Source organism: Zalophus californianus, chromosome X, assembly GCF_009762305.2.
Source record: "Zalophus californianus isolate mZalCal1 chromosome X, mZalCal1.pri.v2, whole genome shotgun sequence".
Taxonomy (NCBI): Eukaryota; Metazoa; Chordata; class Mammalia; order Carnivora; family Otariidae; genus Zalophus; species Zalophus californianus.
In genome coordinates, this window is record NC_045612.1 from 118,102,489 (window position 1) to 118,123,759 (window position 21,271).

The window sequence follows — 21,271 nt, forward strand, 5'->3', positions numbered from 1 at the left end:
TCCAAAGGAAACATAACTTCTTAAAATTTTTAATGAAATATTTTTTTATAAAAGTAAACTATAATGTGAGAAAAGTCAAACACAGAAGTTCATGTAACTGGGATGAAAGTACTCCTCCCTCCTCCCCAGATACACGTGTACGGTGGCAGCTCACTATGGATCTATCTTGGGAGGGGAGCACAACTGGCCGCCCCCAAATGCACCTCTCTGGCATAACGATTATCTGGAGCTGGTTATTTTTTAAGAAACAGCAGACCTAAGCAAAGCTTTGAAAACCTTTTGTCAGGGACATTGACATCAATAAGGGAAGGAAAGGTCCATCTATAAGGGTGTCTTCCTCTCGCTGCCAGGACGAGGGGATGACAGAAATCTCTACGAACTCTTTTCTTAAGTTTTAGCACGAGTTGTTAAAAGGGCAGATTTTTTTTTTTAAATTAACATTTAATGGAGAAGGGACCAATCGACATCTGCTGAACCACCTTACCCTTGTTCATTGTGATTTTCCTGACAGCCCCCCATAATGGACTCCCTTAGTAACCCCAACATCTTGTCTTGAGCTGGAGATGGTATTTAAGGTGGTGTCTTGGGCCACTTTGGGGGGTTTTCCTGTTTTCCTGGGTATCTCCCAGATATACAGGAGGTATACGTGGTATTAAACTTCTGCTTTTCTCCTATTAATTAGTCTTGTATTTCAGGGGGTGGGGGGTCTCAGCCAAGAACCTAGCAGGGTAGATGATAAATAATTTTTCCTCTGCTACATTTTGGCAACCTACGCTGGGACCTGCTGAGACACCCTACTCGCCTGGGAGCCTACAGATGGGAGCCTGGAAAACCGGCAGAAGCCGGCAAAGGTAAGCATTCTTACCAAAGCCTGCTTTCCTGGATCTCACTCTGGTGCCAGGTCGAGAGAGAGAAAGGTCAAAATTTGACCTTGTCCCTTCCATTCCAAATTTAGATTAGCAGAAGAAAATAGGTCAAATGAGGTCTTCCTTTCATCTTGTTCTAGGTCTCGAGAGCTTGGTTTTGTGACCAGCAAGAATATTCTTTTTGGTCCCTGTCAGCTGGAGGATGCATGTGTCCACAGGTGTCTGGCAGCTAGTGGAATAGGCTGGGGATCTGAGGCACAAAGTGACAGGCAGCATCCTCTCTGTCCAGCTGTGCCAGCTCTCAGGGCAGTTTGTCATTAGGGGCCCCAGTCCATGAGGGGCCTTTGTCCTCGCAGCTTTTGTGGTCATTAGTGCTGGAAAAGTCTAATCCAGTAAATGATGTCACGGATTAGAGGGTCTTAGACTGGAGGCCTCTCACATTCTTGTGGGAAACGAGAGACAGCACCTTCACTACACCATTCTTACCACTTGGGGCAATGGAAGTCTTTGCTTTCTTTTTTTTTTTTATCTTTTAATTTTTTTATTGTTATGTTAATCACCATATATTACATAATTTGTTTTGGTAAGTCTTTGCTTTCTTATGCTAACTCTCGGGATCCTGTGAGGACTGCATTTTTTTTGCACCGTCTCTGGGGATGCCTCTTTATGTCCATGGTTAAACCAAAAGAAGGCCTATTGGCTTGAGTCGAGTCGCTACTGAGATTAATATAAGATCCTACTTTTCAATGCCAGATGATGGATCTTTTGAATTGGAAAAGCTTCTATGTTTAAAAAACTTTGAGAGAGCTCTCATCCTAAACAATTGTCTTACTGGCACCTCTGGAAAGACCAAACTGAAAGGAGAATATGAAGGAGAATGGCCACCAGCCTGAGAGACTTCCTAAGCAAGATGAAATTATGATGTTCTTCTTACCTCCACGTTCAGAAGATACGTACCAAATATAGAGACGAGGTAAAAGATTAGTGGCCACTCATTCACCACTCACAGGGACTGTGACTAGCTGCTAAGGGTTGTTCTGCCCACCCACGATTATACTGTAGTTACCAGACAAGCCACTTGGTTCCCCCATGGAAAACTCTCCTCACTGGAAACATGACCAGAATTTCTCCCAGGCCTTCCCACAAATGTTCAGGAAATGGATCAGCTGAAGGCTGATGTTTGGGGGCTGCTAGAAGCAATAGTACAGGTTTCCCCCCCCCCCCCCCCCCTTAAATGCCTTTGTGGAATACTTTATATGAAACTTTTTAAAGGCATAGTGCATTAAACCCTGAAGCTCCAAAACATAGAAATCACTTCATTTCCATCTTAGTTGGAAATTTCTCCCAGATACAGAGCAAATCGAAGAAAATGTAGTTGCATGGGTGGTTATCAGTCCCTTGATAACCATTTAGGCTGCAACAGAATTATTTGAGTAATTAAAAACAACGGTCTTTGACTTGCAAATCTTTACAAAACCAGAAATGCAACATTGGAAGCAATTCGAAGTCCACCTAACCTTACCAATTCTAAAACCTCCCCCAGTCATCTCAAAATACATGTAGGTACTGTAAAAGATCAGGATGTTGGAAAACAGAACTGTCCTGTGCTTAAGAAAAAGAAGAAACACAGAAGTAGAAATTACTTTAGACATCTGATGATAGGCAAATATACCCCAAAACTCCTTGATACTTTCTGTGTGCCTTTGAGGTACAGATTTTCTGCTCTACCTTCTCTAGGACCTGACAGCTACCTCTTTGAAATACAAACTTTAGGGAAGTGATTCTCATCAGAAGGAAGAAAGGGAGTTACTTGGGATTTTGGCAAATGATTAGCCATCTGAGCAGGCAAACTGATTCCAACTGCCAGAAACACAATTTGAACCTAAATGTTCTTTTATATAAACTAGTGAGTTTTGTGTTACTGTACCTGAATCATGGCTAAAATTTTAGAGCTATAGCCAAAAGGTCTCTGTGTCTGTATGTTTATGTGCGTCTCTCTACATGTTATAGATGTGTAATACTTTTCTACCTCAGGATGGTAGTGTGAAAATTAATTTGTAAAAGCTCTCTTTGATTGGCTTAAAGAAAAATAAGTACTTACCAAATTAAGTATTCCTAAACCTCTTAGAAATACAGAAACTAACCCAAGTGTCTTTCAAGTTCATGTGCTATATATTAATTCTAGGTAAAATAAAAGCTAAATTTGTTGGTTTAAAGTTGTCAATATTAGATATAATGCAGACATGCAACTTTTTTTTCTTCTGGAGTTTACTATTCAGATAGGTTCATGTTATCTCAGGTACATAATTTGTCAGAACGAAAAATAGCTTGGGATGATGGCAGACTCTGATGTTTCCTGAAGCTGTCATGAGTAGTCAAGCATAATTGTTGGAAGCAAGTGATTTAGAAGTTAAGTTGGATAACAGTTTTTAGGTGAAATCTACTTAAAAACAGGTTTTCAAATCTCTGACAACTTGAAACTTTAGTTTTGCTAAGTTAGACGGGAAATTCACTGACTGACTAGATCATTTCCAAGTGAGATAAAATACTGAAACATTGGGGTGCCTGGGTGGCTCAGTCGTTAAGCGTCTGCCTTCGGCTTAGGTCATGATCCCAGGGTCCTGGGACCCAGCCCCGCATTGGGCTCCCTGCTCGGCGGGAAGCCTGCTTCTCCCTCTCCCACTTCCTCTGCTTGTGTTCCCTCTCTCGCTGTCTCTCTCTCTCTCTGTCAAATGAATAAAAAAAAAAAATCTTAAAAAATACTGAAACATTAATTACTGAACATCGGTTTATCGACTTTTGGCTTCTTACTACAAAGGGACTAAAAATAGTCTGTTAGTAAACCTATCTTGTGCCACACTGAAAAACTGTACTATGAGAAAGCATATGCTTCTAGAAATGATGTATTCATAAATTTGCCAATCTACAGGATGCTGGTGTTAACACAATTGCTTACCACTTAGTTTTCACTAGAAATCATGGTTTCTAAGGGTTAAGAATTCTAATTCATATATGTAATTGCTAGAAATAATAACAGAAGCAACTAACTCCATGTGCAAGGAAAACAGGATGTGTTTTGGCTGAGGAAATGTATGAAGTATGGACATGTATTTTTGTTAAGGGGAATGAAAGTAATTTTCTCTTACAATAAAGCTGGTTATTTCAGAATAGGGAAGATAATAAAGGACACACTAAATGGATATAGACAGTTGGAAAGGGAAAATTCCACTTTGTGTAGTCAAGCTGGCTAAAATTGAATGAATTAGTTATAAGGATTATATACAAATAAGCTTCAGTATCAGCAGTGTACTTATGTGAAACTAAAAATTTCATCTGCTAAAAGGACCACCTTTCCTTGGACTATCAATCAGTCAGCTACTGAGAAGAGACTGTAAAAGGCTTTTCTTTAGCTTTTAAGTAATCTGCCTAGAAAGCAAAGATGGTGAGTTTTATCAAAATTTCCTGTGCTCCATGTTACCTTTATCAAGCTCTTTGATTGTTTAGCTCTTTTAATCTTTAGAAGACTATTTTCCTAAGTTTTACTCACAACTGTGTAACTGTATTTGCCTTTGATATATTATTGTCACTATGGTTAAATGGATAATTATTATTTCATGATGACTTATCCCACTTAGTCAAGTGTCTAAAACCTTCTGATGTTTTTGACAGACCCCCAACTCAAATTCTTTTTTTTAAAAAGATTTTTATTTATTTATTGAGAGAGAGAGAGAGAGAATGGTAGAGAGCATGAGAGAGAGGAAGGTCAGAGGGAGAAGCAGACTCCCCGCTGAGCAGGGAGCCCGATGCGGGACTCGATCCCGGGACTCCAGGATCATGACCTGAGCCGAAGGCAGTCGCTTAACCAACTGAGCCACCCAGGCGCCCCCCAACTCAAATTCTAAATGAAGTCTTTTTGACCTTGAACATCTCTGAAATTTTTCAGACGGCCGCTGGAACATATCAAAAGATCGTTCTTTCTTATAGAAAGAGATATATGGGGCACCTGGGTGGGCTCAGTTGTTAGGCGTCTGCCTTCGGCTCGGGTCATGATCCCAGGGTCCTGGGATCTAGCCCCGCATCAGGCTTCCTGCTCAGCAGGAGGGCTGCTTCTCCCTTTCCTACTCCCCCTGCCTGTGTTCCCTCGCTAGCTGTCTCTGTCAAATAAATTAAAAAAAATATTAAAAAAAAAGATGTAAAACTAATTAGGCTTATTTGCTATGTTAAATTACAGGGGAAGCATTGTCAAATAAGTAATACTAAACCTTCTTTAGATTATATTTGTATAGGTATGTTATTAATATAAGTGTCCCAGAAATTGTATAAAATTCCTAGATTGTCCTGGTATAATGTCACGGTTTATAATTCTAGTTATCTTACAATGCTGTATATGTCACAGAAATAACCAAATTTCCTTGTCAGAAGCATTACAATATATTGACTTTCATCAGATCTGTAACCATGGCCATTTTTAAGTCTTTTTGTCACTTAAAGAAGCTATTGTTTTACTCTGATCCTTTGGCAAATGGGCTTCATCTTCAGAGATTCATGGAAAGGACTCTGACAAGTACTCCCGAAAACAGGTTTCTAATAACTTTCAGATCATAAAACTGAACTGGGTAAGAACTTCCAGAACTAAAAAAAAACAGGATTCAAGCAGACCAAGAATTAATAACATGGGATTGAATGAACTGATGACTATAACTTTTTATTACTGGTTCTTTAATGTTTGGTTTTCCCAGATTTAAGGTAATCTTTTACTCTTTTCCTCATAAGCTATCTATGATTGGCAGTAATTCGGTAAACTACCTTTGTGAGCAGAACTGAAACAATTTTTCTCCCTACCTGATTGCTCCAGAATTCAGAAACTCTTAGTACTTTCATGGTAATAGTTTTTTTTTTTTTCCCCCCGCATAAGAATCTGTTCTCCTTGTACTAGGACACAATTGGAAGCATGGTTATACTACCAAGGCTTTGACTGGAATGTCGTATTTGAAAATAATATGCATAAAATCAGGTATGACCAGACAACTTTAAGGAACTAAGGTTGACTTTATGGAACCAATAAAGCGCCTTGGAAAAAATGGACCTGTAACCTTGCTTACAGGATTCTGGACAGAAGGCTCCTTTCCTTGGCAGGCTCAGGGGCTTCGAGAAGAGAGGAGTTAATCTAAATCTGTATAATAACCTTACCCTTGTTGACTGTGCTTTTCCTGATAACCTCTCATAACTGGCTCCCCGCTCCCCATTTTTCTTTTGTCTTTCACTGGAGATGATATTTAAGGTGGGTAGAGGCAATGTATAATAACACAAGCAATTACAGATACCGCTCAAGAACCTAGGGAAAGTTTTTTTTATATGGTGTTGAGTAGAATTCACCCCATCTTACTACTTGAAGGAAACCACCCTTTGTAGATAGGAGTCGTTGCTTTACTTGGGCCTTCAGTATCAAACCACCAAGTCTCCCTTTTTCTGTGAGATAAGTGAGCTTCTCTTGACTATCAGAAAACCAAACCATAAGGAATTGACTTAAAAAAACAAACAAACCTGCTTTTGAGGGACTGATAAGAACTTCAAATTAATCTCCATCTTTTGTACCAGTGTTACTTAATCTTTCAGTTTGTTTTCATAGCCATGCCTTTGACAAAAGTAAATTGTTGATAAGGAGAAAGTAGACCCTGTTACAATATGGAGATTTAAATATGTAACTACTCCATCTAAAAAGTCAAGCCCGCCACGAGCCTTAATGTGTACCTGCGTTCCTTCCTTCCTGACTAAAGCTGACCCATACCTTGGCTTTAGTGCAATTCCTGAGAAAGCTGAAGGGACAGGACCTATCAATGATTTACCTTCTAGAGTTGGCTTCTCCCATTGAAAAACCCACAGCAAACAATCCCTTTGTCAACACCACAGTCTTCCTTCCTCCACCAAACCAAACCTCTAGAACAGTCCTATTACCTTCATTTCTTTAGAACCTGGTTCCTGCCCACTGAAAATGCTCCCTATGAGGTCAGTGATGGCCTCTGTGATGTCACCGATAGCCACTGCTCACACTTCATCCTTCTTTGCTGGCATGGCAGCACTTGGTAGCACTGGTCCCTTCCTCTTTTGTCAAACACCCTTTCCTAGACCTGGATGACACAGCTCACCTACTGGTTTCCCTCCTGAGTCCCTGATGGACTGCCCTCCCCTGGCCACTAAATACTCCTCGAGGCTGGGACAACTGAAATAAAGCTTGTCTTCCCAGGCCCGCTCCTGTCCTCCTCCCCTCTGTAAACAAGCCTGCAGCGATCTCGTCAAAGGTGAATCAGGTCAGGCTGACGCTCTCCCGTGGGTCTCCCCAGGGTGACCCCGCTCCTCCTCTGGGCCCTGTCCGCCTCTCCAGCTTTCTTCTTACCCTGGATCCTGTCACCTCTGTGTTCCAGCCACATCTGTATTCTTTCAATTCCTTTTGAAGATTTAACTCAGCCACGGCTGTTAAGAGGTTTCCCAGCTTCTCATTTATCAAGGGGGACAAAGAATTACCTACCTCCTAGGGTCATTTTAATGACGAAGTGGATAAATCAGAGTAAAGCACTTAGAGTGGTGCAGACTTGCAGCACGTGCTATTTGTGTTAACTGAGTATCACTTTCACCTGTGTCTGCCTAGTCTGTTTTCCACACAGCCCCCAGAATAAGCCTTAAAAAAAAAAAAGCCAAATCATTTCCTGGCTCTGCTTAGCACCAAACTAATAGTTTTTCTCAAAATTGTAAGTCCTCACTATGGTAATCACCTGCCTTCCCACTACCTCTTTGACCTCATCTCCCACATTGTCTCCCCCACCCTCCTATACTGGGTTCAAGCTACATTTCCCTCCTTGCTGTTCCTTACACAGGCCAAGCACTCTCCTTTTTCAGTTGTGGTTCCTTCTACCTAGAAAGCACTTTTTCCAGTTATCTAAGTGGCTTACTCTCTTTTCCTTCAGGTCCTATATTTTTGTCATCAAAGTGGCCCTCCTTAACTACCCACCATGGAGAATCCTCAATCTAGGCACTACTGACATTTTGAGCCAGATCATTCTGTCTTGGGGGGGGGGGGGCTGTTCTTTGCACTGTGGGATGTTCAGCAGCATCCCTGGTCTCAAAGTACTGGATGCCACAGTACCCCACTGCCCAGTTGTGATAATGGACAGTGTCAGCATTCACGTGTCCCCTGGGAGGCAGAACTGGCACACTCCAAAATAAAACCATTACACAGGCTTCTCTTTTCTCCTTTTCTATAGATCTTTACATGCACATACATGCTTGGATATGCCGATGTAGGCAAAGGATTTTCCTCCTAATATATCATAGGTATTTTTCCATATCAGAACATAAAGATTTACCACACTGTTTTGAATAGTTGAATACTCCTCCACATACTCAAGTGCATTTGACTATTGCTTTAATGAGGATCATTTAGGTTCTTTCTTTCCCACTGTTTCATTAGCACAAACAATGTTGAAAGACACGCATTCGAGTACACAGGGTGAGTGTTCCTACAAAGGGAACTGCTGGGACAGATCTCCGTTTGTAATCTTGACACCTCCAGGTTCTTGCACCGACCTGTAAACAAGTCTGCTATTAGCAACCTCCTTGAGAAACTGCAGATCGCCTTCACCTGGGCGCCCCAGGGCCCTGCAGAGCTTGAGGTCACACTAGAAGCCTAAATGTCTGCCACGCGCAAGAAGGAAGAGACCCCTGCCTAGTCCATGCAGGCAGTTCTCTCCTTCTGCTTCTTCCCGTCACATTTGAGAGTCCGTGAGTAAAAAAAGCATACCTATGCTCCATCACTTTGTTTCTGGGAACTTCTTTCCAGAACTGAGTCAATTCTGCTGGGCCCGTGCCAGATGACTGTTCCATTTCCGCAGCCATTATCAGGAAACGGTCTTGGGCAGAGACTGTTAAACCTGCGTTCCAAAAGGGTAACTTACTATATAAACAAGAACCTTTACAAAGGGCTGGACACGTGGTTTAAGGCATTATTGTAGAAAACAATGGAAAAAGAATAATATGGAAGTACCTTAAAGAAAAAATTTTCTAAAAAGGATTTTTTAAAAAATTCCATTTCAACTGGCATCAGTTTAAACAATTTTATGTGCTAAAAAACGATTTCCGGGGCGCCTGCGTGGCTCAGTCAGTTAAGCGTCTGCCTTAGGCTCAGGTCATGTTCCTGGGCTCATGCCCCACGCTGGGCTCTCTGCCTGCCACTCCCCTTGCTTATGCTTGCTCTGTCAGATAAATAAAATCTTTTTTTTTTTTTTTTAAAGATTTTCTTTATTTATTCATGAGAGACAGAGGGAGAGAGAGAGAGAGAAGCAGGCTCCCAAGGAGCAGGAGGCCCGATGCGGGACTCGATCCCAGGACCCTGGGATCATGACCTGAGCCGAAGGCAGATGCTTAACCATCTGAGCCACCCAGGCGCCCCAGATAAATAAAATCTTAAAAAAAAAAAAATTTAATGAGAAACACTGACCCATCTCATTTTACACATGAGAAAAGAGATGCCTACAGTGCAATGAGCTGACTTGTTGACACTGAGCTAGTTTCTAGATTTTAGTCTGGCTCGATGGACTCCTCACCCGGCCCCAGGTACCCCAGCACACCCTCTGAGGCCATCAGGCCACAACTCACCCCCGTGGGGAGACACAACTATATCAACTGATGCACCAGGGTCACAACTGCTGTTGCTTGGCTTGACTCTGTATTTTTCTGGAGCAGTTGTTCTCACCTGTTTATAAATACAGTGGTCATATAATAACTAATAACATAAGAAAAATGTTTCTTTTGGGGTAAATGGCTTGAAAATGAGTTTTAAAAAATTAACAGTTAATAATAAAGTCTACAAAACAACCATGGTGGTTAGGCATGGAACGTATTTTTCCCCATCAATAGGAAAACAGTATCTTAGCCTTCCTTTTAAAGAAAAAAATCTATGAAATATCCTGTCTGGTAATTTCCTAAATTTAATAATACAAATTAAAACAAACCTGTGTATTAGGACACGTTATAATAGCGTTCACAAATTAAAACACTATATTCAAAGAACATCCAGAACATCTTAATACTTACAATATGGGGCAGTGGTAAACTCAGTCATTAGGTCAGTATCCAGTATAAACGACATTCCAAACGATAGATCACACTCGGGGGGAAATGCACTTTTGACTTTATACTTTTGTTTTCACTGTTATTATGAATTATTTATATAATGAAGAGTGATTTTTTCCTTGGGTTTTTATTTACCACAAACATTAAAGCCTAGGATGAATTTGGACGTTAGCCTATTATGGCTCATTAAAGATTGAGATACAGATCCTGGGGAAAATTGTAGATAAGCTATGCCACGTGGTTAAAACTAGAAGGCAGTATAACATGCATAAAAATATCAAAAACACTGTACAAGTTAAAAATTCTCAATCATTCAATTAAAATATGTCTGAAATTACTTCCCCTATCAGATTTCCACATATAATAAATTCTATCTTTCTGATATTTACCTTAAATGCTACGATGTTTTTTGTTACATTTGTCAACACTATTAAAGTTTTCTTCTCTCCAGATTCTGTACTTCCAAAATACAGTTCTTCTGCTGGGCTAGGTGGTGACAAAAATATAAGGCATTTGTATTATTTGGAATAAATGACAATCTAATCATTAGCTGGAAGAAAAGTATTTGTTTAGTATCTTCTGCTTATCTGTATAAAGAGATTTCATCAAAAAAGAAAAGCTTATAAAGCAACTACCTAATATAGTTTGTGTTTTAATCTTACTAATTCATTGCATGCTATTTAAAAGTCCTATGGTTTTCCCCAAGAATCAAAAGCAAAATAAGAAAAGGACAGGAGAGAGAGTTAGGAAGGTTCTGAATTAGCCTATAATCAGCACCATCTTAAGGTGCATTTAAACTCTTTGGAAGGTTAAAGATAATCAAAACAAAGAAGAAACTGCTGCTTCAACTTTAATTACAAAGAGATTAGAATGGGACATAATTTTATACACCAACAGAGAAAAGCATAACTTAAAATGAAAGATCATTAGAGATGTACTTAAGTCACAGAATAATTCCTTAGGTAATTCCTTAATAATAAAGGCTTTTTCTAAGTAATATGGAATACAAAAAACAAAAATAAAATTTGGGGTGGGAAATATTGGTTAAACAGTAAAATCAGTAAACCTCAAAATGCAAATTTTACTACTGCTGGCCACTGTAGTACTCATGACCTAAAATCAAAACTAAAAGACTGAAGCAAAGTTTGTGTAGTTTAATTACATTAGTCAAATTGTATCGGGTGCCTCCAAACAATGGGCAACACAGCGTTTTTATTTTAGATAAAAAGGTGAATTCTTCAGACTGTCCTTCACTTTGAGCTACATATGTAAGTAGATTCATTTTATATCAGGAATGTCTACATATCAGAGACAGTCATTTGGAGGACACACATTTTTTAAGGATGTGCTCTGGGTCGAGGGGGGCTTTGCCCAACTCTGGACAAGACAAATTAGCATGGTTGCTGGCTTCCTTTTAGAACCCAATCTGAAAGAGACCACAGAGAAGAGGTCCTGAATCTCAGAACTGCTCACAGTAACCAGCACAAAACCGTGAGACTTGTGGGGAGAAAGATGCTGGTGGGTCCCCGTGCCTGTGCAGGAGCAGTGCTGTGACCTGCCCGGGGGCAGAGGCAGGGAGCGGCAGAGCCCAAACTGCAGCCCTAGACGCTGCCTTGTTCTCCTCCGGCTTTCTCCCCAGGCAGCTCTTCCAGCCAACCCCCGACATTTCTAAGTCGAGACCTATGGTTTTGACAGGCTTCCAATGAAAACACAGTGTGTGGGTGGGGAGTGGGAGGGATGGGGTGGCTGGGTGATAGACATTGGGGAGGGTATGTGCTACGGTGAGCGCTGTGAATTGTGCAAGACTGGTGAATCACAGATCTGTACCTCTGAAACAATGCAATATATGTTAAGGAAAAAAAAAGAAGATAGCAGGAGGGGAAGAATGAAGGGGGGGGCAATCGGAGGGGGAGACGAACCATGAAAGACGATGGACTCTGAAAAACAAACTGAGGGTTCTGGAGGGGAGGGGGGTGGGGGGATGGGTTAGCCTGGTGATGGGTATTAAAGAGGGCACGTTCTGCGTGGAGCACTGGGTGTTATGCACGAACAATGAATCACGGAACACTACATCCAAAACTAATGATGTAATGTATGGTGATTAACAATAAAAATTTTTAAAAAAAGAAAACACAGTGTGTAACTTCTAAACCAGTAAAGGGAAAAATGGAAAACAAACTCCACAGGGGGGAAAATGGCAAAGAAAAACCACGACCAAAAGCATATGCATGTGTTGTCCCCTGCCTCTGCCCCCCCCATAAACACACACAGATGGTAGATCAATCCAGATATAACAGTAATCAAAAATATGCAAACAAACTAGTCTTAGAAATTCGAATATCAGATTTTTTAAAAAGTCTGGCTGTATTGTTCATAAGAGTCATACCTAAAACAGTTACACAGAAAGATTTCAAGTATGGGAAGGGAAATGATACATTAGGTCATCACTAAGTAAAGTCGGTACAGCAACATTAACGTAAGGCCATATAGATTTCCCAACGAAAAGCATCATTAGTGAGAAAGAGATCTTTACATAATGATAATTACAAACAACCCTAAATCTTAGATTGAGTAACCCAGAAACAAAAATAGAGATGTACTGAATTCTGGCTTTGGTAAAAAAACAAACAAAAAAACCCCCTATTTTTCTAGTTCAGCTTTAGCTTTTAGAAGGTCAAACTGATAAATGCTTACTTCAATGTCATTTCTGGCAACCTTGAACTTAATGCAAGCCAAACAGTACCAGTAAAATGAGAAAAAATGTATGTCATTCAGGTTAACTGTGAATATATGAATATTCACTTTTATTTACTGATACAAAATGAGGGCCCTTTAAACACATTTACTGGAATAAATAACAAAAAGGTAGCTGAAATATCTACTATGACTGGAAACCAAGGTGAGTCTTTGGATAACCTTTAATTTTATTATTTCCACAGTTTGAAAAATAGTACAGGAGTTTTAATTTTGCAGTTCCTTCAAGATAATCAAGGCAGGTTATAAAAGCACAGCTAAAAAAATCAACTATGATACCTGATGTGTAATAAGGGCCCTTTAAACACACTCAGTGGTTTTTTGAAAGCTTTCATTTTGGAATCAACCTTTTCAGTTTCTTCTGCTTTGGAAGTATGTTCGGTTAGGTTAATCTAAAGACAAAAAAAAAATATATGAAGAAAGAAAAGATAAAGAAATTTAGTTTCATGCTGATAGCTGGGCAGTTCATCAGGTCAAAAAGTAAACATTATAGTGATTCAATCCAAATTACAATCTTTAACGTAAGCTTAGCACACCTAAATTATTTAACATGTATTAACATGACCACGAACATATTTGAGAGCATACTTAAATAAGTCGCTACAGAAAATATAACATGGTTTTTCCCTTAGAGTCTTTAAATTTGTTCTAAGTTATAACATATTTATCCCTCTATCAAGCCCCTGATGACTCATAAGAAGATAACTAAGTGCTCTTTCAAAACTAAAATAGAGGAAGTAGAAGGTTGTAAACTAATTCCTTTTCTCTCAGGTAAATCAAAACTATTTTCAATAAAACAATTCCTTCAAAATGCATTTTGCCAATTTTTATACAAATTCATGAAATCAGCCTTTTTAAACACCACAGTGACACTACTGGTTAGCTAGGACCATCCTTCCTCTTATTTACACACGAAGATGGGGAAGGGCGGCAAGTTAAGTGAATTACTCACAGTCATATACGTAGCTAACTGCAGAATGGGGCACAGGCCACAGGTTTTGACGCCATTTGATTGTTAAAATTACCTTTTTTAGAAGAGTTATTTGTTCTTCACTAGACACTGTTTCCAGGGTTTCTTTGCCATCACTTTCTATATCTTCTTTACTTGAAGCTTCATCCTCACTGGCAATAGGCCCATTTTCACACAGTGGTGTCTGGAAGTCATCATCTGCTAGTGGAGGGTAGCTATACTTGAAGGGATCCTAAGAGAAAGGAATTTTATAACAGCCTGCTAAGAGGTGGGTAGAGAAATAATTCTCTAAGTAAAATTAAAATCCACTCTCCTGGCCAAAAAAAAAAAAAAGGAGAAAAAGACTTAATTAGTGAAATTTTTAAAAAAGGAAACATTTCAAAACACAAAGGGAAAGAGCAGAAAGTGGTGTGGACAACTGGCTAGCCATCTGTGAAAGCACCAACTTGGATCTTTAGCTCATTCTTTGCACCAAAAAGAATTTCAGATGGATAAAAACTTTGAAGTACATATTTTTTTTAAAAAGTTTGTTTATTTCTTTAGTAATCTCTACCCTCAATGTGGGGCTCAAGCCCACGACCTCGAGATCAAGAGTAGCACACTCTTCCGATGGAATCAGCCAGGCACTCCAAAGGTGTGTATTTTTTTAAAACCCATGTAAGCTTTAAAAAAAAAGCTCCAGAACAACACACAGGATTAAAAAACAGAAAAGAAAACCTACGAAGACCTTTCTAATCATAGCACAAAACCTAGCAGGCATAAAAATATTGATATTGATAATAATGGAGCACGCTAAAATGAAAGATCTCTGAATTACAAAAAACAAAACCCAACAACCAACCAACCAACCACAACCCCCCGCCGAGAAAACCCCCTAAAAAACCAAGTTTTTTTTTTTTTTCTTTAAAGCCACAACTGGGAAAATTATGTACCACGTGTATCAGAAACAAGATAGCTTTTAATATATACAAATCAACAAGAAAAGAGTAATAACGGAACAAAAGATAAAGGAATGATACAGAGTTCATAGAAAAAGAACAGACTACCTTTTAAATCATAAAAAATGCTCGTCATCACTTACAATAACAGAAATGCAAAACCACAATATTTTTCACCCAAGACGAGCAATGATTACAAAAATGAGAGTATGCCATGTTGGCATGGATGTGGTTCAAGCATGCCACACACATAATTGGGAAATGAGCACAATCTCTTTAGAGGGAAATGGCAACAGGTAACAAAATTTAAACTACAAATACCCATTGACCTGATGATTTTACCTCTAGGAGTTCATCTCCTACTTACACTGCTGTACCCAGGTACCAAGAGTTATTTACAAGGATATTCGCTGCAGCACTATTAATGATGGCAAGATTAGGAAATAACTACTAGTCCTTCAGAAGAGAACTGATTAAATACATTATGTTACATCTATACAATGGAATATTCTGAAATGGTTTAAAAAATCAGGTAGACCTCTAAGAATCAATATGGCATAACCTAACAAGAAATGATGTGGAAAAACTAGTACAACAACATACATGAAAAAATAAAATGGACAGAGTATCTCTAGGAGAGAAAACTTGGAAGCACTGACTGCCTGCCTGTGGAGAGTGGCAGTGGGCAGTAATGTGGGGAGGGAGGCCATACTTTTCACTAAGCTGTTGTACTTTTCAGTCCTCTAAAAAAAATGGTCTATGTATTACTTTTGGGAAAAATTATGTTAAAGAATAGTAGTCCTACTACAATTCTGAGTACACTCCTGAAAAAAATACATCATTAATGACAGAGAAGGGAGATACTCTTTTCTACCCCTAAAAATAATTGTTACTAGATGCCACTGATTTTAAGATATTAACAATTGTATGGACAAATTATTAAAAAGAAATCAAATAGCTCGTTTAACTAAAGGTAGAACCTGAAATGACCCGTACTGTGTTCTTCTGTTAAAATGTAAAATATAAAGCCTCAAAATGGGAAAGTTGCAAATTTCAAATTAAAAATACTGTATGGTGACTAACATAATAAAATAAAATTAAAAAAAATAAAAATATTGGTTCATGTTTTTTCTAATCAAAGAAAACAAAAGGACATACCAAAACTTTTTATCTTGCTAGTCACTTGATTCTGGTTGAATACAATTTTGCCAGGTAGACAGTGTATGAAATAGATGATAAAAATCAAACAACTGAAATATTATCAATCAAGTTAACCCAAAGCATACCAAATCCATAGGTTTTCACAGTTTAGAAGAAAAATCATTATCACAGTATGTTTCACTGTTATGTAGTATTAAAAATTTAACACATACCTACTTATTCCTGGTCTCTTACTTGTAAGTAGTATAACCATTTCAAAAAAAACTTAATATTATCTTTTAAATTAAAAAGACTGTGCAACAGTAAACAAATGGAAGCAAACTAAGGCACATGAAAAAAATTCAATAACTCATGGTTACTAATTAAACAATTTATGGTCCATCTCTAGATACAGGAATACTGTGTCACCATAAACAAGAGTAGAACAGTTTGTCATACTGATTTGGAATGATCTCTAAGACACGTTGTAAAGAGAAAAGTAGGATGCATAATGGTGTAAAAACACACTACTTGTTTAAAAGAGATGAGAAAGAATTACATATTTGCTCATATATATTACAAATATACTGTATTGCCTACATAGGCAATACAGATTCGTGGAAATAAATATAAGAAACGGAACTGGGATAGCAGTAGGAAGACTTTTTACTGAATACTGTTTCTGAATATTTGTACTGAATACCGAATACTTTTCAGTTTAGAATCATGTGATTCTAAATATTCTCAAAATGAAAATTTAACACCTTGAAAACATAAAAAATGTCTGTAATGGTATTATTTTGGAGTATCTATGATCTTTCTCTGGATATTAAGATATTGCTTTTTCTTCTTCCTTAAGGAAATACAGCCTAATGTGCCATGGTGCAGTCTTATTTTAGAAACACATTTCGGGGACGATACTTACAGTCCCACCCATGTGGGGAGGCAGATACTCCACGCTGACATAGTCCTGGACTTCATTTTTGCTGGTAAACTTCAACAAACTCACTGCTTCCGGACCAAGCCAGGATTTCACAATTTTGAAAGCAGCTGAAGAAGAAACAGTCACTTCATTAAATTCATTCTCTGTCTCAATTAATTTACTGCATGTGGTAATGTAGGTCTTCTGAAATTTGGGCAAAACGCTGTTAATATGTATCTCTCTGTGGTATGATAATTAACATTCACTAATTCCTGTAGGTATTTACATTATGACGATCTGTTATGGGTTTCAAATGTTCCATGAAGATTCAGGAAGATGAAATTACCTTGATGTGCGTCAATAAACTTATCAAGGTTCTGGCCTCTGTACAAATCTGTCAGTGATCCCCACTACTAAGATTCCCAGACACGGACCCAAATGGCACTGTGGTTTGAGGAATAACTGCACAATAGTATGGAAAGAGTCATTTTTCCTTACACTCCTGATCAATCCCCAACCTGAAAAACCTTCTCAAATGGGAAGTCAACAAGAGAAGCAGCTTTCCTCATGGGTTTGAGCTAGACTCAGACTTCATCCTAACCCTAAACTTTTTTTTGCCTTTCTTGCAAGCCCCGCAGCTTATATAATTGTGAGGAACTTATTCATGGAACCTACAAGAATACACTGTTATCAAACACAGCTGTTTGGTAATTACAATCTTGTTCTTTCATGCTATTCTAATTTATACTTAATTTTTTTAAACCTTGTTTCCATTCTGACATTCTAAACACATTTTAAAGAAATTAAAAGAGGAATCCTGCATTAAATGTGCAAAAGCATCAATGAAAAAAATCAGGAAATAAACCAGTATGATAAAAATTAAATAGTGGTTCAGAAAACTGCATTTTCACTTTGGCTAATTATGCTTACATTTTACATAAGATTTACATTTTCATTAATTTCAATTTAAAAAGTCTGTGAGTAGGGGCACCTGGGTGGCTCAGTCGTTAAGCAGCTGCCTTCGGCTCAGGTCATGATCCCAGGGTCCTGGGATCAAGCCCCGTGTCGGGCTCCCTGCTCCACGGAAGCCTGCTTCTCTCTCTCCCACTCCCCCTGCTTGTGTTCCCTCTCTCGCTGTGTCTTTCTCTGTCCAATAAATAAAATCTTAAAAAAGAAAAAAAAAAAAAAAGGTCTGTGAGTTGACGTTTGAAGCTATGCAATTCTCCTTAACCTCTATACCTTATTCCCTGGCAACCACTAATCTACTTTCTGGATTTGCCTATTTTGGATATTAATATAAATGCCATCATACAACATGGGGTTTTTCTTTTTTTTATTGGCTTTGTTCACTCGGCATGCTTTCACGGGTCATCTATGATGTAGCATGTATCGGTATTTAATTCCTTTTCATGGCCGAATAATTTTCCATTTTATGGATCTACAACATTTGTTTATCCATTCACCAACTGATAAACATTTGAGTAGTTTCCACTTTTTACTATTATGAATAATACTGCTATGAACATCTGCGTACAAGTTTTTATGTAGACATGCGCTTTCAATTCTCTTGGGAATATACTTAGGCATGAAATTGTTGAATTATATGGTAATCCGATGTTTAACTTTTTGAGGAACTGCCAAACTGCTTTCCAGAGTGGCTGCACCATTTTACATTCTCACCAGTAATGTATGAGGATTCTAATTTCTCCATATCCTCAACACTTGTTACCGTCTTTTTGATTATAGCCATCCTAGTTGGTGTGAAGTAGTATCTCATTTGGTTTTGACTTGTAGGTCTCTAATGACTAATGATGTTGTGCATCTTTTTACATGTTTATTGCCCATTTGCATTACTTCTTTGGAAAAATGTCTATTCAAATCTTTTGTCCTTTTTAATTTGGCCATTTGTCTTTTTATTGTGTGCTGTAAAAGCCACTTATATATGTATGATTTGTAAATATTTTATTCCCTTCTGAGAGTTGTCTTTTCACCTTCTGGATGGTGTCCTTTGAAGTAACAAATTTTGAATTTTAATGAAGCCCAATGTATCTGTTCTTTTGTTGCTTGTGCTTTTCTGGTATCCTATCAAGAAACCCCTGCCTAATCGAAGGGCACAAAGATTTACTCCCATGGTTTCTTCTTTTCTAGTTCTAACCCTTACATTCAGGTCTCTGATCCACTTTGAGCTTATTTTTGTATATGAAGGGAGGTAGAGGTCCAACTTCACTGTTCAATTATTCCAGTATCATTTATTAAAGAGACTATTCTTTCTCAAGAGAGATCTTAGTAGAAGGACCCTAAGGCATGCCTCGTCCCACCAATACAACTAGATAACTATCAAATCATCCTAAATGCCCCAGGAATTCATCTGAAGATTGGCAGAACAAACTCCACAAGGGAGAGATGAGGCTGCATCGAAGAAGGCAGTAGCACAGAGACCTGGCTTAGGAGAGAACGGGATTATGGCCGCTGCGATGAGCAGGGAGCCTTGGTCACGGAGAAGGGCAACAGACACACTAGCACACAGGGGAGCACGTGGGGAAAACAAATCCCCATAGCAACTGGCTTGGAAAGCGAGAGGGCCTGAATTTCGTGAGCTCTTGCAATCAGTAGGGCCTAAAGCGGAGTTTTAAACGTCAGTGTGCTTGGCTCTGGAAGAGCTCAGAAGACACTGGGGCTGCTCCTGGGGAGAAGGCAGGACAAACAGCCCACGGACATACAGTGTGGAAACGGAGATCTGAAGAGCACCCAGGGCGCAGAGTACGGAGGTTATCTGCTCCTCTTGGAGCATGTCCCAGACAGGCAGCATTCATGGAGAGACCCCTTGGGGAACAAAGAAACTGGCAGGTACCATTTCATGCCCCACCCCTCAGCATAAGCACAGGGCCACCTGCAGGAACCAGCATAGTACTGACACTTGCTACCTAACTTGCTTACACCCAAGCTCTCCCACAGCCCCACACTCTAGAAGAAACGCCCTTCCCAGTCACGCTTCCCTCAGCTCCAGGTCTGCAGGCCCCCTCCCCCAGAAGACCGGCCCGAACCCTTGCTAACACTGCATCTCCCGACCCAGGAGTTCCGCAGAGCCTCAGTTCTGCCAACAGTGGTGACAGGTCTCACTTCACAAACAGACCAGAGCACACCTAGTTAAAATGTGCCACATTCAGGCCAGGGACGGAACTGTGCCCACAACAGGCAAAGAGAGCGTCTGCAGATGCCTGGCCTGAAGGATAAAGTGGCCAGGGCACCACAGCAGAGCACGCAGAGCACACACAGCACACACAGCACACACAGCAGAGCACACACAGCACACACGGAGACACTCCCAGAAGCGCCAGGCCCTGGGGAACAGGGGACACCACATGGCAGGGCACTAGAGCACCTCTTCCTCATAAGGCAGTTACCCTTAAGAACAGGAGACGCAGCCGACCTTCCTAACACACACGGACAGGCACAGAGACTTGGACAAAATAAGAAGACAGAGGAATTTGCCCCAAATGAAAGAACAGGACGAGGCCCCGACCAGAGATCTAAGTGAAACAGATACAAGTAACATGCCCGATGGAGAATTTTTTAAAAAGATTCATTTATTTTAGAGAGACAGTGTGAGCAGGGGTAGGGGCAGTGGGGGGGAGAGAGAGAGAGAGAATTCCAAGCAGACTCCACACCGAGCATGGAGCCCAACGAGGGACTTGATCCCATGACCTCGAGGCCACAACCCAAGCAGAAACCAAGAGTCAGATGCTCAACTGACTGAGCCATCCAGGCGGCCCCTGAGGGAGAATTTAAAGCAATGACCACAAGGATACTCAATGGACTTGAGAAAAGAGTGGAAGGCATCAGTGAGACCATGAACACAGAGATAAGGAATAACAAAGCAAAGATAAAGGTCTCAATAAACAAAATGAGAAACACACTTGATGGAATGAAAAGCAGGCTGAAATAAGCAGAGAAATGAATTAGCGACCTAGAAGAGTAATGGAAAATAATCAAGATGAACAAAAGAGAGAAAAAAGAATTATGCAAAATGAGAACAGACTAGGGAACTCAGTGACTCCATCAAACGTAGTAACATTCATATTATAGGAGTCCAGAAGAAGAATAAAGAGAAAAGGGGGCAGAGAATTTCTTTGAAGAAATAGTGGCTGAAAACTTCCTTAACCTGGGGAAGGAAACAGATATCTAGATCCAGGTGGCACAGAGAACCCCTAACAAAATTAACAAAAGCAGATCCACATCAAGACACATTGTAGGGGCGCCTGGGTGGCTCAGTCAGTTAAGCATCCGACTCTTGGTTTTGGCTCAGGTCATGATCTCAGGGTCGTGAGGTCGAGCCCCACGTCAGGCTCTGCACTCTGCAGAGTCTGCTTGTCCTCCTCCCTCCCCCTCAAATAAATAAATAAAATCTTTAAAAAAAGACATATTGTAATTAAGATGGCAAAATATGGTGATAAAGAAAAAATATTAAAAGCAGCAAGACAAAAGATGAAAGTTACATACAAAGGGAACCCCATAAGGCTATCAGTGGATTTTTCAGCAGAAACTTTATAAGCCA

General features: G+C 39.6%; 1 protein-coding gene and 1 long non-coding RNA gene across 4 annotated transcripts in view; one reads left to right on the forward strand and one right to left on the reverse strand.

Moving 5' to 3' along the window:
* LOC113931018 lies at positions 1-16,780 on the forward strand. Its single transcript, XR_003522652.1, has 3 exons — positions 1-851; positions 14,260-14,350; positions 16,654-16,780. It is a non-coding gene; the product is annotated as an uncharacterized LOC113931018 (long non-coding RNA).
* MOSPD2 (motile sperm domain containing 2) overlaps positions 1-21,271 on the reverse strand; it is a 58,522-nt gene that overhangs the window by 3,247 nt on the left and 34,004 nt on the right. For all 3 annotated transcript variants that reach the window (XM_027608733.2, XM_027608732.2, XM_027608731.2), the window contains exons 8-13: positions 16,720-16,844; positions 13,772-13,948; positions 13,026-13,138; positions 10,382-10,478; positions 9,516-9,612; positions 8,662-8,791 (exon numbers count right to left, since the gene is read on the reverse strand). In XM_027608733.2, coding sequence (XP_027464534.1) covers positions 8,662-8,791; positions 9,516-9,612; positions 10,382-10,478; positions 13,026-13,138; positions 13,772-13,948; positions 16,720-16,844 — 739 coding nt within the window. The remainder of the gene's footprint in view (positions 1-8,661; positions 8,792-9,515; positions 9,613-10,381; positions 10,479-13,025; positions 13,139-13,771; positions 13,949-16,719; positions 16,845-21,271) is intronic.